Source organism: Augochlora pura, chromosome 5, assembly GCF_028453695.1.
Source record: "Augochlora pura isolate Apur16 chromosome 5, APUR_v2.2.1, whole genome shotgun sequence".
NCBI classification, from domain to species: domain Eukaryota; kingdom Metazoa; phylum Arthropoda; class Insecta; order Hymenoptera; family Halictidae; genus Augochlora; species Augochlora pura.
In genome coordinates, this window is record NC_135776.1 from 920,077 (window position 1) to 937,759 (window position 17,683).

At 50.1% G+C, this 17,683-nt stretch overlaps 1 protein-coding gene across 19 annotated transcripts in view; it reads right to left on the bottom strand.

Moving 5' to 3' along the window:
• Window positions 1-17,683, bottom strand: part of Camkii (Calcium/calmodulin-dependent protein kinase II) — a 94,660-nt gene that overhangs the window by 24,235 nt on the left and 52,742 nt on the right. For 11 of the 19 annotated variants that reach the window (XM_078180258.1, XM_078180260.1, XM_078180259.1 and 8 more), the window contains exons 11-12: window positions 14,144-14,204; window positions 4,336-4,419 (exon numbers count right to left, since the gene is read on the bottom strand). In XM_078180258.1, the coding sequence (XP_078036384.1) occupies window positions 4,336-4,419; window positions 14,144-14,204 (145 nt within the window). The remainder of the gene's footprint in view (window positions 1-4,335; window positions 4,420-14,143; window positions 14,205-17,683) is intronic. The other 8 variants (XM_078180261.1, XM_078180269.1, XM_078180272.1 and 5 more) reach the window with 3 other exon arrangements.

Sequence of the window (17,683 nt, forward strand, 5' to 3'; positions counted from 1 at the left end):
AGAGACGTACAAGGAGAAACTTTAGCTAACATTTCCAAGGCACGAGCAGCGTGCTAGGGAACATCCTCGTGACTGTAACGAGTGTCCGGTGCACAGTGGACGACCGTGCCGCGACAGAGGGCGAATTACCGAGACACATCAACTGAAAAGGTTCTAAGAACAATCAATGGAAAACAAGGAAACAACAGCTTTCTGTTTGCCGATGCGCGACGATCGCTTTTAAGCTGATCTAAAACACGTTCTATAGCTCGCTAACATCGCTACCGGCTCGCTAGAGCGCAGAGATGAGAACGCGAAACGTGACAAACGCGGAGATCCTTGCGTCTTCCAATCGAGAGATCTCATCATCGTGTTATTACTATAATTATTGCGGGAAGAAGATATCGAGGACACAAGGATCCCGAAGCGATCGGGCCTGCCAGCCGCGGGTCTGTAACGTTTGATCGCAGATTGATCCGTCGATCGACGAATTCGGCTGGCAGGCCGGAGACCGAGATAATAAGAGATATCGTAGCGATGATCAGCGATGATCTCTGTGAAAGAAGAAAAGCGAAAGCTAAGCGAGTTGTCTGGCAACGATCGATCGATCGATCACGATTCCGATTCGTCGCGCGACTCGATCGTTTTTTCCCCTAAGCGAAGCGCATCTACGGTGATTCGCAATTTGCCGCGGGACCTTTGCAAAGTCGATCGAGCCTGCGAAAGTAACCTATCGAAGAATGACTCGGGATCCCCGAGGGGATCCGTCTTCCGACTTATCTCGAACGTGTTCCCGCGATCGATTACGTTGCTCTCGCGATCACTCTCTGTAATTACTCTCCACGGTCTGCGGCCTCGTTGAACCTATACCCTTCCCGGATCCAATCGAGGCAGTCCTAACACTTTTCCGACGAATTCGCGCGAAATTCAACCCTCGACCGAGCTCGCACGTTTGTCCAAGAGAACGCACACCTCTCGTCTGTTTTCATTGGGAAACGTACACGATGGTCGCAGAGCGGAGCTTCGAGAGCCGTCTCCTCGCAGATTGTAGACCTCTATTGCTCGATAATGCCGCGTAGATTTCGAGAAAACAGCTCGCAGCTTCGCCCGGACCACCGTGCACGTGACCATGACTTAATTAACCCCTTGACGTGCACTATCGTGCGATAGTATGGACCGATTTCTCTAATCGTGCAGCGAAATTAAAATCTTTTCTTTCGTCGTCGACATTTCAAGAAATATCGTAATTGTCGCAAGCCTAAACGAAGTTACGAGGCGAGGGTTTAATTAAAGCTACATCGAAGATTCTTTCTTTTCTCCACAGCGCTGATTCTATAGTAGACTGCGGTGCTGTTACAGACAGCGAACGTAGGTGCGTGCGAGACGATAGAGAAACTACGAGAGAAAGAGAGAGAGAGAGAGAAAAGGAGAAAGAGAGAGAGAGAGACGGTGGTGGTCGCCGCCCGCGGTTCTGAGGCCTGCGTGTCTGACCAATTCGAGCTCGTACTACTTGCTCCCACGCTCCTCCATGGAGCGATCTTTCACTTTCGCGAAATTTCCCGAGGCGTTGGTCTACGCGAGTCTACGCTATTTCGTCCGCGAATCCGGAGAAACAATCGTCGCGATTAAGAACGCCGAAAAGACGAATCGCGCGATCCTAATCGCTCTCGATGGAGTGGCTTAGAAGAGGACTTGTCTGGGGGATGATTGTGTGAGTTGTGTCGGGTCCTCGGCGCCGGGGCCTGCCGCTGGACCACTCAATTTTTCCGTTTCCATCGCGTCTTACAATTAGCTTAGACAATTATAATTTTGCAGAGATTCGACGAGGCCTCGACACCGCAGACCGCAAACCGGGCCCAATCGCCGGCGACAGTGTGATATCCGAGACAAGTTCGAATGTATTGACAGTGCCACGATCGACGCGTGCGTTTCTAAAAAAAACGACGGGCTACGTGTTATGGATTTGTGAGCATCGTTGCTGGACAGAAATCAGCGGTTTGCTTGGTCTCGTTGGTTGCGCACAGCTGCTCTACGGAATTGTTTCTATGTATTATACAATCTGCTGGGACTGGATCGCGCGTGTTTGCTGCGTGGTGTCTGTCTCTGTGTTTTGTCGCGGACCGTTTCCGTTCGGTGAACGACAGGGTGCGAGATAAATATATATATATATGATATTGTCGCATCAACGGAATGTTTTTCCGTATTTACACCGTGTATTTGTGAATCATGGCATTGTTACAGTGATGAGCGAGCGCCTCTGACGAGGCGATCTTTGTTTCGGTTATCGTTCGTGGTGCCCATCACTGGTCCCCGATTATAAGATACCCCGATGGATTTATCCGTTCAGGCAGAGAAAGGAAGATCAGAAATGTAGAGAGAAAGTAATAGAGAGAGAAAGAGGGAGGGAGAGAGAGAGAGAGAGAGAGAGAAAGAGAGACAGACAGATTGAAAGTACACCATCCAACGACTACAGAGGTCCACGAGAGGTCTTGTAGCGAATTCGGTCAGCGAAGCTCTACATTGCAGACTGAGAGACGGAGACTATTGTTGCGGAGGTTCGTCCGAGTTCGTTTCAGATGCAAACGGTTCGCCCTGGCGACGCTATCGAGACACGAAAAGATTGAAATTTTAGAAATTTCGTCCTCTGCTGTATTTCGAGGCTCGTTCGGCAGCAGTCGAGACGCGGCTGCGATTACCGAGAGGCCGCGCGCGCGACGGATGATTCGATTAGTATCCGAAGCTGCAGAGGGTGGGGTTTTCTGAAAAAAGAACCGTGGCTCGGTTCGCCTGACGGGTCTCACAAAGCGACGGGAATTACCGCGTCAGAACGGCTGGATGTTTATGTCGGTATCGATTGGTCCTCGGCAGTTCGTTTCATCGCACCTGCCCGCCATAAAAACGAGCAGACCGTGTCGCGAGCATACACGGTTCCCGTATTTTTAGCCGCGTGTCCACGCGCGGAAAAACCTTCGCCGTCGAACGTCTCCGGCGACGAACCTCCGTCACAGTTTCGCCGGCGCAAGCTGCCCCCTCGCGAGCCTTCATCGGCGAGATCTCCTGGCGATCTTTCGAGGGATCTCCAGTGATCCGTGAGAGCAACCTGCGCGGCCCGGGGACCGACGCGAGCTGATCGGGATCGGAGTCGGAGGACAAGGCCACGCGAATGCGGGGCTAAAGGCACGTAAGGAGGGAGAAAGCAACCGGTTGGATACTTAGCTGCACGAGCTATCGTCCAACGATCAATTTGCGTATGAGCCGGGTGAACTATCTCTCTAATAATAGGCCGATATGCGCGCGCAGTGATCTGCCCGCCACATCGTCACGCTTTCGATCCACGGGGACCGAAAATATGGCCTCGCGGGCTCCGTCCGGGCCGAAAGGGGGGGACTAGGGCACAAGCACGCGAGAACCTGTTGTTCTCGCTGACGGCGGCCGTTATGGCGGCCCGGGGCTAAGCGGTCTTCATACTCTTTGTCTACTACTCGAACGCAACTTTCGTCTTCTAGAGGCTTCTCCAAGAAACACCGCCCAAAATAACTTCGTCGGAGCTCTCCGTATCGGTCTCAATCCCTCGCGCCGATTCTATCTTAGTTGTCCTGTGTTTATATAGACGATAAAATTGCACTGGGTGCAAAAGTAATTTTGGATCTCTCGAATAACTGAACTACCGGCTCGAGGGTCTGATTCGTCGCGAAGATTGTCTCGTCGAGTCCGTAGGTAGAGCGGTCTTCTTCCGAGAAGCAGACTGTTTCGTCGACTACGGATTTTTACGGAAAATATTCGCGAGCAGCCAATTAAGATCGTGTATTGTTGCATCGTAAATGTAAAACGCGCACAAAGATTCGCAGACACTAATTAAATTTTAATTCGATATTACTTTACCTCTAACGAACTAATAATTAAATTCTAGCTTAATTAAATTAAATTTAATTTAAAGCTACGCGATTGAGATTCAGACATGGTACAGAGAAAAATCCGCAGAGGACGATCTACGTCGAACCAAGCGGCATCTTTGATCACGCGATGATCTCGGGTTCCGAGAACGACCGGCAAGATCCAATCGCATAAAACGGCACCTTCACGGTGCAGCCAGAGCCTAAATGTTCGTGATTCTTGGGTGGTCTAGTTGGTCGTCGATTAAAAAAAAAAATGAAAAGATAAAGAAAAATGGTGCGCGTAGTTTCGCGAAGATCCCCGCGGTCCGGGGATCGTTCCCCTAAGGGGAAGGGATGTTAAAATCATCTAATAGACAGATAGTGGCAAAGAGAGAGAGACAGAGAGAGAGAGAGAGTTAGAGAGAGAAAGAGTGAGAGTGAAAGAAAGAGAGATAGAGAGTGAGGAGGTTGGGTGTCCTACCTTTAACGTCATCGTCCTCGATCGTTGTGCTGCTGTCGGTCGATTCCTTCACCTGAGAGCCGTCGCCCTTCTTCGTGCTCCGACCTGGAGCACGCAGAGCGTTTTTCAGTGAGATCGGCGCAGACAATTATGGGAGCGGCATACGCAAAATTGTGTAATTCTCAGACAGACAAACGGAGAAGTGGGGGGAAACGGGGGTTGCTGTTTGTCGGGTTCGTCGTCGGTTCACGAGACAAACGGGGGAGACGGGTTGCATCGGACGTCAAAAGGTTATTGGGACGGAGCTTGCACGCGACAGAGCTCGCAGCTGGATTAGAGCACACAAAGACGACGATCGACAGGGGATCTGGGGATGTCGGGAATCATCGAGAGAAGAGGGATCCGACGATCGAGACGCCTCTGCTAGAGGCCGGGATCTCGCGATCGAGATGCGTCCGAGGATCCCGAGGGATCCTGGACTGTGTCGCGATCTTGAACGAGCAACTTTCGGAACTCTCGAGCATTCCGGAGAATCTCTCGTTCGAGCTCTTCGACTGGGATTTCGGACAAGATACGGGCTTCGAGAGTTCGTGCTAGAGAAGCGCTCGTGCGAGTCACAAGGAGACAGAAGCTTCAACAGCGACAAGAGAAAACAGAAGAAGAAGAAGAAGATGAAGGAGAAACGTAGAAGTGGTAGAAGTAGAATCAGAAGAAGTGGACAGACACAGCTCGAAATTTCGGGGCCAAGATGGCTCTCCACGGAGCAGCGACGCATCTCGATCGAGAGTTTGGATCGCCCAAGATCTGCCCGCTAATTAATCCCCGGTCGGTTCGCAAAATTCTCTATTCGCTTCTAGGAATCACGGTGATACGTTTATAACATGATGCATAAAGATCCGCAGTGCACTATGGTAGCTTCTACGAACGACTATATACTAGAATGCAGTCGCGACCGACCGAGGTTTAAGATCGCTGTGGAAACGTCTACTTGTTGGAAACCTTGAGCTTCCAATGGTCGCGGATTTGCGGCTCGACCGGGATCGACGCGACGAGTCTCCGAAAACGTCGAGTGAAAGTCACACTCGTTTACTGTATTTGGCAGGCGGGGACGGATCGTTAGCGCGGCGATTAAACGAGCGCGAGGTTCGCTCCAATTAGGCGACGCGACGCCTGTTTAATCACCGGCATCGTCGACGAGGTTCCCGCTGCGTCGATCCGGTCGGACCGCGTCGCTATAGTCTTCTGGAAGAGGCTCGGGAAGATCCACGCATCTTCCCGGAGAGACCGAAGATCGCGAGACAAGGTGTAGATCGAGGAGAAGCTCGAGGACACGTGTCTTCACGTGTTACAAAAACGGAGAAGAGAGAGAGAGCGATATAGATTGACAGAGAAGTTTTAGAAGGAGAGACAGAGAGACCAAGTAACATAAATCGGAATAAGACCAAAGAGAATATAGAGAAAAGATAAAAAACGGTAGTCAGAAGACAGAAGACAGAAGACGTAAGACAAAAGAGAGATTGGATCGGGGGACAAGGGATTCCGTTGGTTCTAAGTGGGAGAGCACTCTAGTGCATGTGTTCAGCATGCGAGACAATCGTGATTAATCAGTCAATCAATCAACCAGTGAATAAACCCGCGAGCGTGTTCCGCCGATGCTCTCAAGACGAGATTGTACGTCGGTGCCAGGAGAAAAATGGTCCTCGGTGTGTTTACCTTTCTGATGGCTCCTTCTCGAGAGCTCGGCTTGGCGTGTATCCGTGCCAGAAGCGTCGTGAACGGTTCGCAAAAGAGAAACACTGTTAAACGGCATGCTTCAGCGGCATGCGAATGCGTGTCCGATATATATGTATATATATATACAGGCTGTCTCGAAAACGTTGCGACAATCTCCCATATTCAGAGGTGAATCTCTCAGGATCGCGCAGAATCAATTTTCCCTTGGCCAAAATGTTCTAGCAGCTTCGCTTTAAAGATAAAGTTCATTTCCACGGTCTGCTCGTTGCAGAAACCACGAGGAACATTTTCATAAAGAGCAGGTTATTTTCAATCGTCTCAGGAATCAGCCGTTCAAAAACATTGCAACGTTTTCGGACACCCTGTGCAGGTGGTTCGTCGGAAAGAAAGTGTGCGAGCGCGCGTGTTCGGTGTGCGTGCGTGCGAGCTTGCGTGCTTGTGTATGTGCCTCGTGTGATTGTTCTCTCTCTGGTTCGAGATTCGAGAGGATGGCTCGAGAGAATCGCGACGGTTTAAGGCCGGACCGCTCTCGTGTCGCATCCAAACGAAAACTCGAGACTCTGTGTGCGCGTGTCCGCGTGTCTCTGTGCTCGCGATCGCTATGCCGGACTCTGTTGGTCAAGCAGATGCGTGTCTCTATTGTTTGGGAATTTTCGGGTTCGACCAGCTCTTGAATCACGGCCATTCACAGCATGCTGCGAGGCCCGCCGAGGCCCGCGTTCTACCCGTGTCTAGGCCCAAGTGTGTTTGCTTGCTTGCTTGCATTCCCAGTGTGCCCGGTCGCCTGCTCGACAAACTGCCGGCGACGAAGATAGACCGAGTCGGAGAAAGAAGCGAGGCGGGAAAGCGAAGACATGCCAACTGTCCGTCCGGACCGTCGTGTCACGGTGGTTTCCCTATAGAACCCATAATTAGTATACCCGCGAATCATTTTCGACCATCATCGAAATGGGTTTTTTTTTACGCTAATCTATCAACTGTCTGCTGTCGCATTCCCTATGTCGTATCAGACGATAACGAATTAGGGTCAGTCGGACCCATTTAACTATTCTAGTAATCTGTGAACCCCTTGCACGAGTCAGACCCGTGAGAAACATTTCATACGTCCTCGCTACTAAATACAAATGTTTTATCTTAACAAAGTACAGAAATGAGAATACATAAAAGTGGATATGAAACAAGGATTACTTCGTTCCATTAGGGGAATTATTAAGAGCGAACAAGTGCCAATCAACGTAGCTGTATAACAAGTCGCAGTGCAAGGGGTTAGAGTACTGTAATACGAAGAAATGTGTTCGTCGGCGTGACAGTCAAGGTGTTAAATGCGAAAGGAATTTGTCCGACGGAGAATGCTGACACAAAAATCCGAATCGTCGTGATTCTAGAAAAGAAAGGGGATGCTGCTTTGGTGCTTATTCGACGGAGAAGCGACGCTCTCTTTCGAACAATCGTTCAGGAATGAGCGAGGAAAGTAACGTCAAAACGAGCTGCGACGAATAGCGGAGCATTCTCCGTAGGAGCGTTGCGGCCGCAACAGAGAGCCAATTTGATTCGGCTAATACCGTGAATTAACGGGAAACCGCCGATGAACGAACCGGTTCGGGATATAAGATTGTCCGGGAGCGTGTGTCGTGTGTGTCGTCGTGTGGCTTATCGTTTATCGGTCAGATGGATCCCCGATATCGTTCGGGATCCGATAGAGAGAAATAGAGAGATAGAGAGAGAGAGAGAGAGAGAGAATTCGGAGATGTTATGGAGGGTGTTTTCGCTGCACCTCCGACCCACTTCGCGTACAAGTTGCGTACCTTTTCGTCAGAAACAATATCAGATCAGTCGTTATTGCAGTATTATATAGATCTTCTCGGTGAAAATGTAGATCGTTTGATGTGTACAGGGTGTCCCGCATTTTTCTGTACATATTCCGCTAATGTGTCACGACTAAAAGTATAGAAAAATATGGAAAACGAAAATTTTCTATCGCAAAGGAATCATAAATACTTTGCCAGCTTTTAAGTAGTGACCAAATTTCATATTATTTGTTTCACGGAGTGATGTTAATTTTATCTAATTTCTTCGCAGGCGACGTTGATTTGCGTAATTAATTTTCGTCTCTCAAACGTTTCGGCTCTACTATTTTTCTCGTCATTCTACGACAAAGCTCTGCGGACTATTTGCGATGGAACAACGTTGGCTTGTTTTTACTTGAGAAGAACGCGTTGCCGAGATACGTACGGAGAAACGCGGGACACCCTGTACACATAGCAGATAGACAGAGATTTGATTTCTTGGCTCGTCGACGTATGTTCGTGTGTGATAGATAGATAGAGAGATAGAGAAGAGAGAGAGACAGTACAGACAGACGGATAGAGAGAACGATTGATCGTTGGCTCGTGTTCTCTCGGCTGGAAAAATCGAATCCGTTCCACGGGATTCGCGGGGTTATTCGGCTTGCTTTTTCCTATCCAACGACGACACCCCGCTCCCCCGCCCGACGGCCCCAGAAAATTGATCGACGCGATCGATCCGATTCGTCCGTACACGCGGCGCGTCTACGAGATCCAGGCTCGAGAATAAATTCCAGGAACGGTTCGAGATTTACGGGGTTCCTTGCTCGCGCAACGATCGAGAGGCGGATCCGGTGGATCGCGCGCTGCAGGGGGTTGGCGCGACAGCGTGCATCGACCGGAGAGAAATTGGAAAAGTTGGAGAAATTGTGGAAAAAAATTCCAGTCGCGAAAAACAGACCCGATAGTCGCGACTATCGGTTCATCGAGATTTCGAGGCGAGAGAACGACGAGCCTGCCTCGGCGACGCGATGACGATCGAGAAGCGATCGGTTGGATCGTCGATCACGTGTGCGAGATCGGCGTCTGAAAGGGATGTCGAGATCTTCGGGAGGCTTGATCGCTGAATTCGTGAGAAGCAACGATCCGGCTAATGAACGGAAGATTAGCGAACGATGGTCGCGCGCTCGAGTCGTGGAGATGAGCCTGGATCAGCGGGATAATTGGTACGATTAAACATAGATGACCGGGGAACGATCTGATAAGTGATTCTGATAAGCGGCGGGGCGTGCGAGAAGCTCGAGAGCGAGTTATGAATCGGTCGACTCTGTTTTCGCGAAACTGCTTACAGTTCCTCGGACCCATTCTCCATCCCCGTTAGCGTTTCCCCGTTCGAGCAGACCCTGCTTGGAGTCTGCATCCACTAGCGAGCTATCATCCACAGGGAGACGCGGTCTCCTCGGGAACGATCACCTGGTCGGCTGTCGATCGATCGGCGATCGTCAAATTCGACGACGACCTGCGTCTCCGCGCGATACTAAGTGTCCTAAGTAGAGCTCCTGGCTCGAACACGTGTACACGTGTACACGTGTACGCGTCCAGTTAATATATGTTGCGTGTCTTAATGTTACTATTTTAAGGGTATCGAAATCCATCGCGGTCAACGTGTACAGGTCACTGGTCTAACTGCTCCGTCCAACGAAACGAATCTGCGAGTGCGAGCGACGCAGCTGCGACGTACTCGCTTAATCGACGCCAATGACCGCGACTATTAGTCGAGATCGGTTTCTAGATCGAAGAACTCGACGTTCTCGGGCCGCTTGGATCGTCATTTCGTGATTCGTCTCGTTTAAGACGGCCGTTTCGTGATTCGCCTCGTTGCGCGGACTATGTCAACTTTGCTTCCCCTCAAAGGCGAGCGTTCTTTCGCGGGAACTGGCATAAACGAACGCCGCGACTCGAGGTTGAAAAATTTCGGAAATCCGCGGACACGCGGCGAACTGAGGATCGATGACTGTTTTCTCGAGCTGGTAAGTGAAACAAATTGCCGACGAAAGGCCGCTCGTGTTTGCACGGCGGATTTCGCGCGGAAATTGTTACACGGCAACGAAACTATTTGATGGGAGCGATAGCGAGTCGCACGCGAGCATCGCCGACTCGTTGTATTTCCTCCAGGAAATTACGTTTCTTTCGAAACTTCCGCGATAGAGAGAGAAACAGAGAGAGGGAGAGAGCTCGGTCTCTCCCGTGTTCGGAAACCGATGGATCCACCGGTACGAAAACTCCTGTCCCCGTTCGATCGTTATCTCGACTAACTGCCAGTGTTTATGCAAAGTTCCCGCGAAAATTCGTGCGATTCTTCGGATCGATCGTTAACCGCGATGCAAATCGATACCCGCGATGTTTATCGTTTCCCACGATATAAACCGCTTTTCTCGATGGAAATCGACCGGTAAGTACCGGCGAATCGGCGAGCTAAAACAAGACGAAGCGCCCTTTCATCGTCGAACGATACTCGACTAAAGGTAACTCCGTTTCAGGACCTGTTCTACTTCTACCGACGTGTTCGCGGTGTTATCGTGTCTGCTCTGTGGACGAGTATACTCGTCGACGACGAGTCGGTTCCTACTTGATCGTACCTCGAGCACGAATATGTGTACCGCGCGCAGTTCGAACACCTCGATCGAGCGGATCGATTCGAGAGAGGCGATCCGATCGATCGAGGCGTCGCCGTAAAATTAAGCGGCTGTCAAACGTAATAGAGATGAACGTAAAGAGAAATATACATAGATTAATCGCAGTCAAGTCGCCTAATCGGGGTGACGATGGGTTGACAGTGTCGGGTTGACAGTGTCGGCTTGCCGTGTGTACCGGGTATGGTGTTTCAAACATGGAGTCGGGCTTCGACAAGGATCGATTGAAAATCGAATCGAACGATCCGCGAGCACTGCCTTCCACTTTGTTTCAATCCGGTTTAAAAAAAAAGTTATCCGCATTCGCTGGATTTTTCCAACCGTCTAAAAAGATTTGCCATCGTTTTTTTGGAAATCGATCAAGTCAACGTTCTACTTGCTTCTAGCGATCTATGGGGTTGCCGGAATGGTAATTTCGATTCGTTCGCAAGCCGACTACATACTTGGAGAGGCGAAACGACCGAATAGAATCGGTGCGGTCGATCGAAACGAGGCCCAACTCCGTTCTACGGATGCAAGATGCTTCTCTACACGATCAAACATACGGGGCTAGAGCGTTCTAAGGGTTACACGGTTCTTCCGCGGTGCTCGTACACTCTGCCGAGGGCGCGGTAACAGGTACACGCCGGGCGCGGCGAGTGCAGGAGCGCGCGGCAGGTACATACGGATACACAGAATACATTATAATACTGTTTCGTTCGAGCATCTATGGTACAGGGGGGGTAAGGGACGGACGCTGTGTGAACTAACAAGTGGGCTTTTGCTTGTGTGTACGTATGCATATCTCCGTGTCTCTCTGCTGCGTGTGCGCGCGCGTGTCTTCTCCGTGTGTGTGTCTATATACGAACGTACACAGAGAACACAACACAGACGTGAACCGCTCTCTCGTCGATATTCGTGTCCGATCTTTCGCGGAACGTTTGCGTCCCTGGAAATATAGAAACGAGCGCGACGTTATTCCTGTGTAAAAATACCTCGACGGTCCCGTGAATTAAACGTCGTCGGATAGGGGGAGGGCAACGAAGTATCTACTTCGTGTTTCTCGACCGAAATGGGATCGCAAACGTTCCGTGATCGCGACAGGAACATCGCGATAGAACAGAGGTCTGGTAGCACCGATGCGTCTCGTGTTTCAGCGATAACTGAACGTCGAGCGCACAGGTGGCACAGCCAAGACAGTTCCTGGGCAATTTTCTCGCTAGTGGACCGAAACAGTTGCGTATTCGGTGCTCAAGACATGATGCAGTCGGTGCGAAACGCGTTACACGCCGTGTTCCCGATTTCTCGCGGATTCTCTCGCGATCGAACTGTTATCATTTCGCGAAAGCGCGTCGCACGACGATAAACCCGCACTCGTTTTGAAGCCCGGAACTTTTGCTTGCGTCGTTCGTTTTTCACGCAACGTGTTTCCGCGTTATGCAACAGATGGAAAATCGTGGACACGCTCTTTCCGGCAGATGGTACGGATTCTCAAATGTTTGTAGGCACACGCTGGACATTTTTTTTCACGGCCGATCCTAATATAGATTTTAACGTCGAAGCCTCCCCTTTGTAATGACCCCTCAAACTTTGATGTACGATTTTTTTAGTCGCTTTATTGAACTTTGAACGACGCTACTTCGGAGCGATACGGGGAGCTACACGCAAACCAACTTGGTCCTCGCTTCTGATTCGCGAGACGACTAAAAAAAAAATCGCATTTCAAGTTTCGAGGTGTCATTGTAGAGGGGATGCTTCGATTTAGAAATTCGTGGCCGATTTATTGAAGCGACGAAGCATGACACGAAGCATGAACCCGACGCATGATGCCCGGTTACTTGCCGACCGATGAGCGTGAATGAGGATTCGAGAGAACTGCTTGAGTCCACTGCGACGACGATTCGCGTTACCCAGAATTCAGTGGTGTCGAGATTGGAGATCGCGTATGTATATCGATAGGTACGGATTTATGGAAATCGTAACGCAGCAGGCGCATTCAGAGGATCCAAAGAAAAATTCCAAGAGTAGAATCATTCGGGGATACAGAGAAGAGAGAAGACAACTGAACAGAGTTTCTGGGTAACGTAGCACAGTCCTTGCAGGATATGAGGTGTGCGAGCCAAGTGCATCGACTATGAGGTACACCGGGTATATATATATATAGCGAATATATGTATAGATATATATATGCATACGATATACGATACGTATATACGTACATACATATATACGTATATATTATGTAAATATGTAGTATATGCGTGTGAACGACTAGAATGACGCTCGGAGCCAGCGAGGCCGAAATTCGGAGGATTTCTCCAAACAGGAAAATCGAGAGGACGCTTTTCATTCGAGTCACGATCGAGGCCGAATCTCAGGGAAAATTTCACCTCGCTGCTCCGCGATCGAATGGATCTGTGGGATCAACGGGGAGTTTAAATCGTTCGGTGCACGAGCAGGACTGATCTCGGTGCTTCGTCACGTGGCCACGCTCTTTCTCTATCGTTCTATTCTTTTCTTTTTTGCTGTCCGGTACAGTCGAACTTCATGGCTAAATTTTATCTCCAATCGAAAATCTGATTCCGCGCCATTCCAGCCGAATTCTTTCCTAATTAAAATTCTAATTCTACGCCTGCTCCAATTTTTATTCGCAATTGTTATCCGTGACTTTCGTTCAGCGTTGGCAACGTTTTCTAGTTTTCTACGCCAGCCAATAATATCCTCCGCAGGTCGCGACTCGCGAGCTCTCCCTCGAGAACTCGTTCGAGTCGTTTTGAAAAATTTTGGCGCGTTGTAGTCGGTAGAATTCGTCGGGGCCGAGGTTAGAGCCCCCCCCCCCCCCCCCCCGCAGAAGAAGAAGAAAACACGGGAAAAAAATTTTTCCCGGTCGCCCCCCCGGCGGCCCCCCCTAACCGGATCCCGCGGAACTTGGAGGGAAATTCGTTTACTCGGCCGGCGAACGCTATCTTCTTCGTTCTACTTAATCCTTCTCCGGGTGTGCTCGTGGCGCGGTGGCGCGTCCGAGGGGCGGATGCACGCGAGCCACCCTCACCGGGCCGAGCCACCCTCTGCGCCGGAGGACGCTGCTAACGTCTTAATAAGGGGAGCAAAGCTGCGTGCGCGGCCACGTCTTGAAGCACCTCTTCAAAAGAACGAAAGGGCTGATGAACAACTATCCTCGGTATATATGTATCTACGCACGCCTGTTCGTGTGTATACGTATATACGGAGCGAAATTGAGAGAAAGAGAGAACGGGGAAGAAACAGAGAGAATTGGAGAAACAAAGAGAGACAGAGGTATAGAGAGAATATATGAGATACAGAGAGAAAGAGAGACGGGGAGGGAGAATGAGGGATGTTTACGTATGTATGCGTGTCTGTGCAAGACGGACGAACAACGTGGGTTTATGGGTTATGAATTCAGGAATGTATAAAGAGACAGAAAGATAGAGAGAGAGAGAGAGAGTGAGAGAGAAACGTCGGGTGGAGGAGAGTAGATACAGAAATAGAACGACAGAAAGAAAGAAAGAGAGAGAGACAAGGGTTGGCGGCGGGGGCGTAAAATTTAATGGGAGATATATGATAAAAGTACTGTCTGTCGTGGTCCATGAAGCGCTGAAGAGGGCCGGAGGTACTTACCCTGTGCATCATACTTACTGGAAAAGTTCCTCGTCGCCAACATGGTCGTCAGAATAGCGACCTGCGGACAAACAACAGAGAACAGACTGTATACAACGTGTTCCATTCGTCTTCGTTACCTATTAACTGGCAAGGAAGTCATTCGTATCAATCTACAAGGTGTTCCTTTTCTCTCGATCCTACCAGACGCCATTGATATTAATGTTTGGACAGTTTGTTTCGCCGTGGGAACCTACACCTACGGGACTCGTCCGAATCATTCGTCTTGGTTACCAGACGGAGGAAATCGTCGCAACGTCTTCGTTTTAATTGCCACCGCGACTCTAACTCGGAATCGATCGAATCGAAGGGGCAAAACGTCGCGATCTCGTCTGTTCTGAAATTTCGCTATCGAAAGCAACTGACTTTCGACTTCAAGAGGCCTGTTGACCCGTTGCCCTCGGAACCACTTAAAATTGTTGTATTTTATTTCAGTAAAAGAGATGGCTTACTCGTATAATTAGGAAGGGAATAAATAAAATTCACACGATCTATCCTACATAAAATCGAGAATGGTATAATCGTTGTAAAATATCGTCCGACTCGCATCGCTCGAGGATCGCGATCTCGATAGGATCTATCAGTTTTGAGTCGTCCTGTAGGAATCGAGCGCGAGCAGGGGAACCCTGCAGCGGGCCGCAATGCATCAAAAGCAACGGGAACAAGAAGCAGCCTGCGTTCAGAAACCCGAGCAGAGGCCGTAAATATCAATCAAGAAACACGAGACGCGACGCGGTCGGGCGACGAGAACAGCGGAGAATTAAAAAAAAAAAAAAAATAATACCGGTGAACGGTTTTGCGAAAACCGAACGAGAAAGCGAGAAAGCTGAAGAGAGGGAAGAGAGAGGAGGGAGGGGGGGAGGCAGAGCGAGCAAGAGAAAGAAGGAAAGGGGAGATTGAGAGAGAGAAAGAAGTGAGGTAACTCGAGCTTTGTTATTCATTCGAGTCGGCGAATGGCGCAATAACGCCGCGTAACAAGTTAAGTATCGCGGCTCTAATTAACTCGACTTTCGATCGCGGCTGATGAAAACTCCGGCCGGCAGAAGGCCGAGAGAACAGACGCGGTGAGGAAAGGGCGGGGGGGGGGGGGGGGGGGGGGGGGCGACGGAGATGGAAGCTATCAAACTAGTTTAACTGCAATTTTATTTAGCCGGTACACGTTCCGGGACGTTTAATTTCCCGCGTTGACGGAGCCCAAGACGTCCCCCGACGTTCCGCGACGCGACGCTCCCTCCGACGACAATTTTTACCGAGCTCTGATCGTCTGACACAACCCGTTGCACCGTTCTGCCCTGAAATTCTATTCGTTCGCATTTAGTTCACCGGTAGAAGAAAATTCTACGGATCTTCTCTACCGTAGAGAAGGTAAAGGTATTTGTAAAGAATTTGTAAACGGTATTGAAACTCGCGCGAAAGAGAATCGCTGAATTCGCTATTTGGAACGGTATCGTCGCGAGGTCGTCGAACGTCGTAAATTACTGAATAAATTATAGCGAGCGCGCTAGGAAACGGGGAGAGGCGACGTTTATCCAGCCTCGATGAAAGGATCGACGCGGAGCACAGGCCCCCGCGTGAAAGAACTTTACGAAACAGGGCTAAAAGAGGCGAAAACACTTTCGGTCTTCTCGAGGAGAGGGTTCGAATGAATAAAACATCAATTTCTTCCGTTCCCGAGACTGTGGGATGCAAAGGAAGCGGCTCGGACGCGATAACGTCGCGTGTCTCGCGCCGGATCCCAATAGAGGACACTCGTCATGCAAATTAACCGAGTCGATCTATCGATCTCTCCTCTAACTGGACTGGTGCGTCCGCTTTTGTTAAGCAACGGACGATTCAGGATTGTTCCGAACGATTCGAGACGACTCGAAGCGATCCATGATGAATCGAAGTGTTTTGAGGCGACGATCAAGACGATTCGAGATAAATCAAGGTTATGTCAAGACGATTCGAGATGAATCGAAACGAGTCAAGACAATTGAAAAAACGCCCGAAGAGGATAGAGAGAGAGCCCTTATCGCATAATATTTGCGGAGCAGAGAAATCAAGAGGAAGCAGCCTTGGATTTTCGAGGCCGTCGATATTTCTTTCCGGTTTCCGGTCCGTTTATTTATTTATTCTCGTTAATGGCCGGAGGGTAGCGAGCCCGGCGCGCGACGCGACGCGGCGCGGTGAATTGCTCAATGATTCGTTGATTATTAATGGGACACGATGAGACTGGAAATACCTCTGGAACTGCCGGCTGCTGGTGTTGCCTGCGCAACGAGAATCGGCTCTTCAAGCCCTTCATGTTGTCGGCGCCGTTTCCGCCGGCCGAGTTTCCTCGTAGTTGGTTCGCACTTTTCACTTTAACGACAACCCCGCCCGCCGACGACGCGCAGTTTCTCGCGGCAAGGCGGCGTTTCGATCGAGCGACTGCGTCCGTTTGTCATAAATCGAAACGGCCGTTGCGACGCGGGCACCCGATCTCCGTTAATCCGGACACGGGATAGAAAATCCCGGACAGCATCGTCGACGTTTCGGAATATTTTGACTCGCGGCAACGGCGCGCGTGCCGTTCGAAACGGCGAGAGAAACGACACTCGTGCGAGCGATACTGAACTCGAAACCTAATTTCCGGGGCAAATTAATTAACGGGAAACGCATCGTGGCACGTACGCCAGGGGGGATCGGCGTCGAAGAAACCGGTATTAACCGCAAATACTAATCACATTCGTTCCTAATGGAATGATCGCGTGATCGGAGAGCGTACCCGCGCGCACAACTGCTCACCTTCGACTGACTGCGGAGAACATCGATCTCCCCGAAAAACGTGAAAAAGTCTGCTGCTTACCAGATTAACTGGGAACGGGGCTGGGGATGTATTTCTGCGAATGCCTATTACGCGGCTCGCTTAATCTCTGCCAGGTAGAAGACGAACGACCCGATGGGTCTCTGCAGGTAGCCGATAGCGTCGCCTTATCGGCCTAACAAATCCCTTTTGTCCACTAAATGACCGTACCTATTGCCAGCTCCATTATTAATGGGAAAACTGATGTCACGCGTTCATAAATATTACTACGCGTCTATAGAGACCGAATCGTCCGTAACAATCAGCCCGAAAGATTCGGTTTTTAGGACGCGCGATTATAAATTAGCAACTATGCCTTCGTAGAAAATAATTGAATAAATTCCTCGATCTCGGTACACGTTGCGATAAAAATGCCGGCGGGTTTGTATAAATGGTTTAGGATGCGATAGGTTCGGTGTCGAGGCGGGCACACCGTACCGACAAACGGTTGCCGATAAGCCGTTGTTGATCTTGTTCGCGGAGGCTGGCTAATAAATTGCACTTTAAAATTCGATATTTAATTAGCGGGACGAGGCGGCACAGGCCAGATCGCATCGAAATTCCTCGGGGCGTTCGGGCTCGAAAATGGAGACCCGTTCCCCGCCCGAGACGAATTCTGTCGCGTCGCGAGACTGTAATCCTTTGCCTCGCGACTTAAGCTCGACGACACTCGA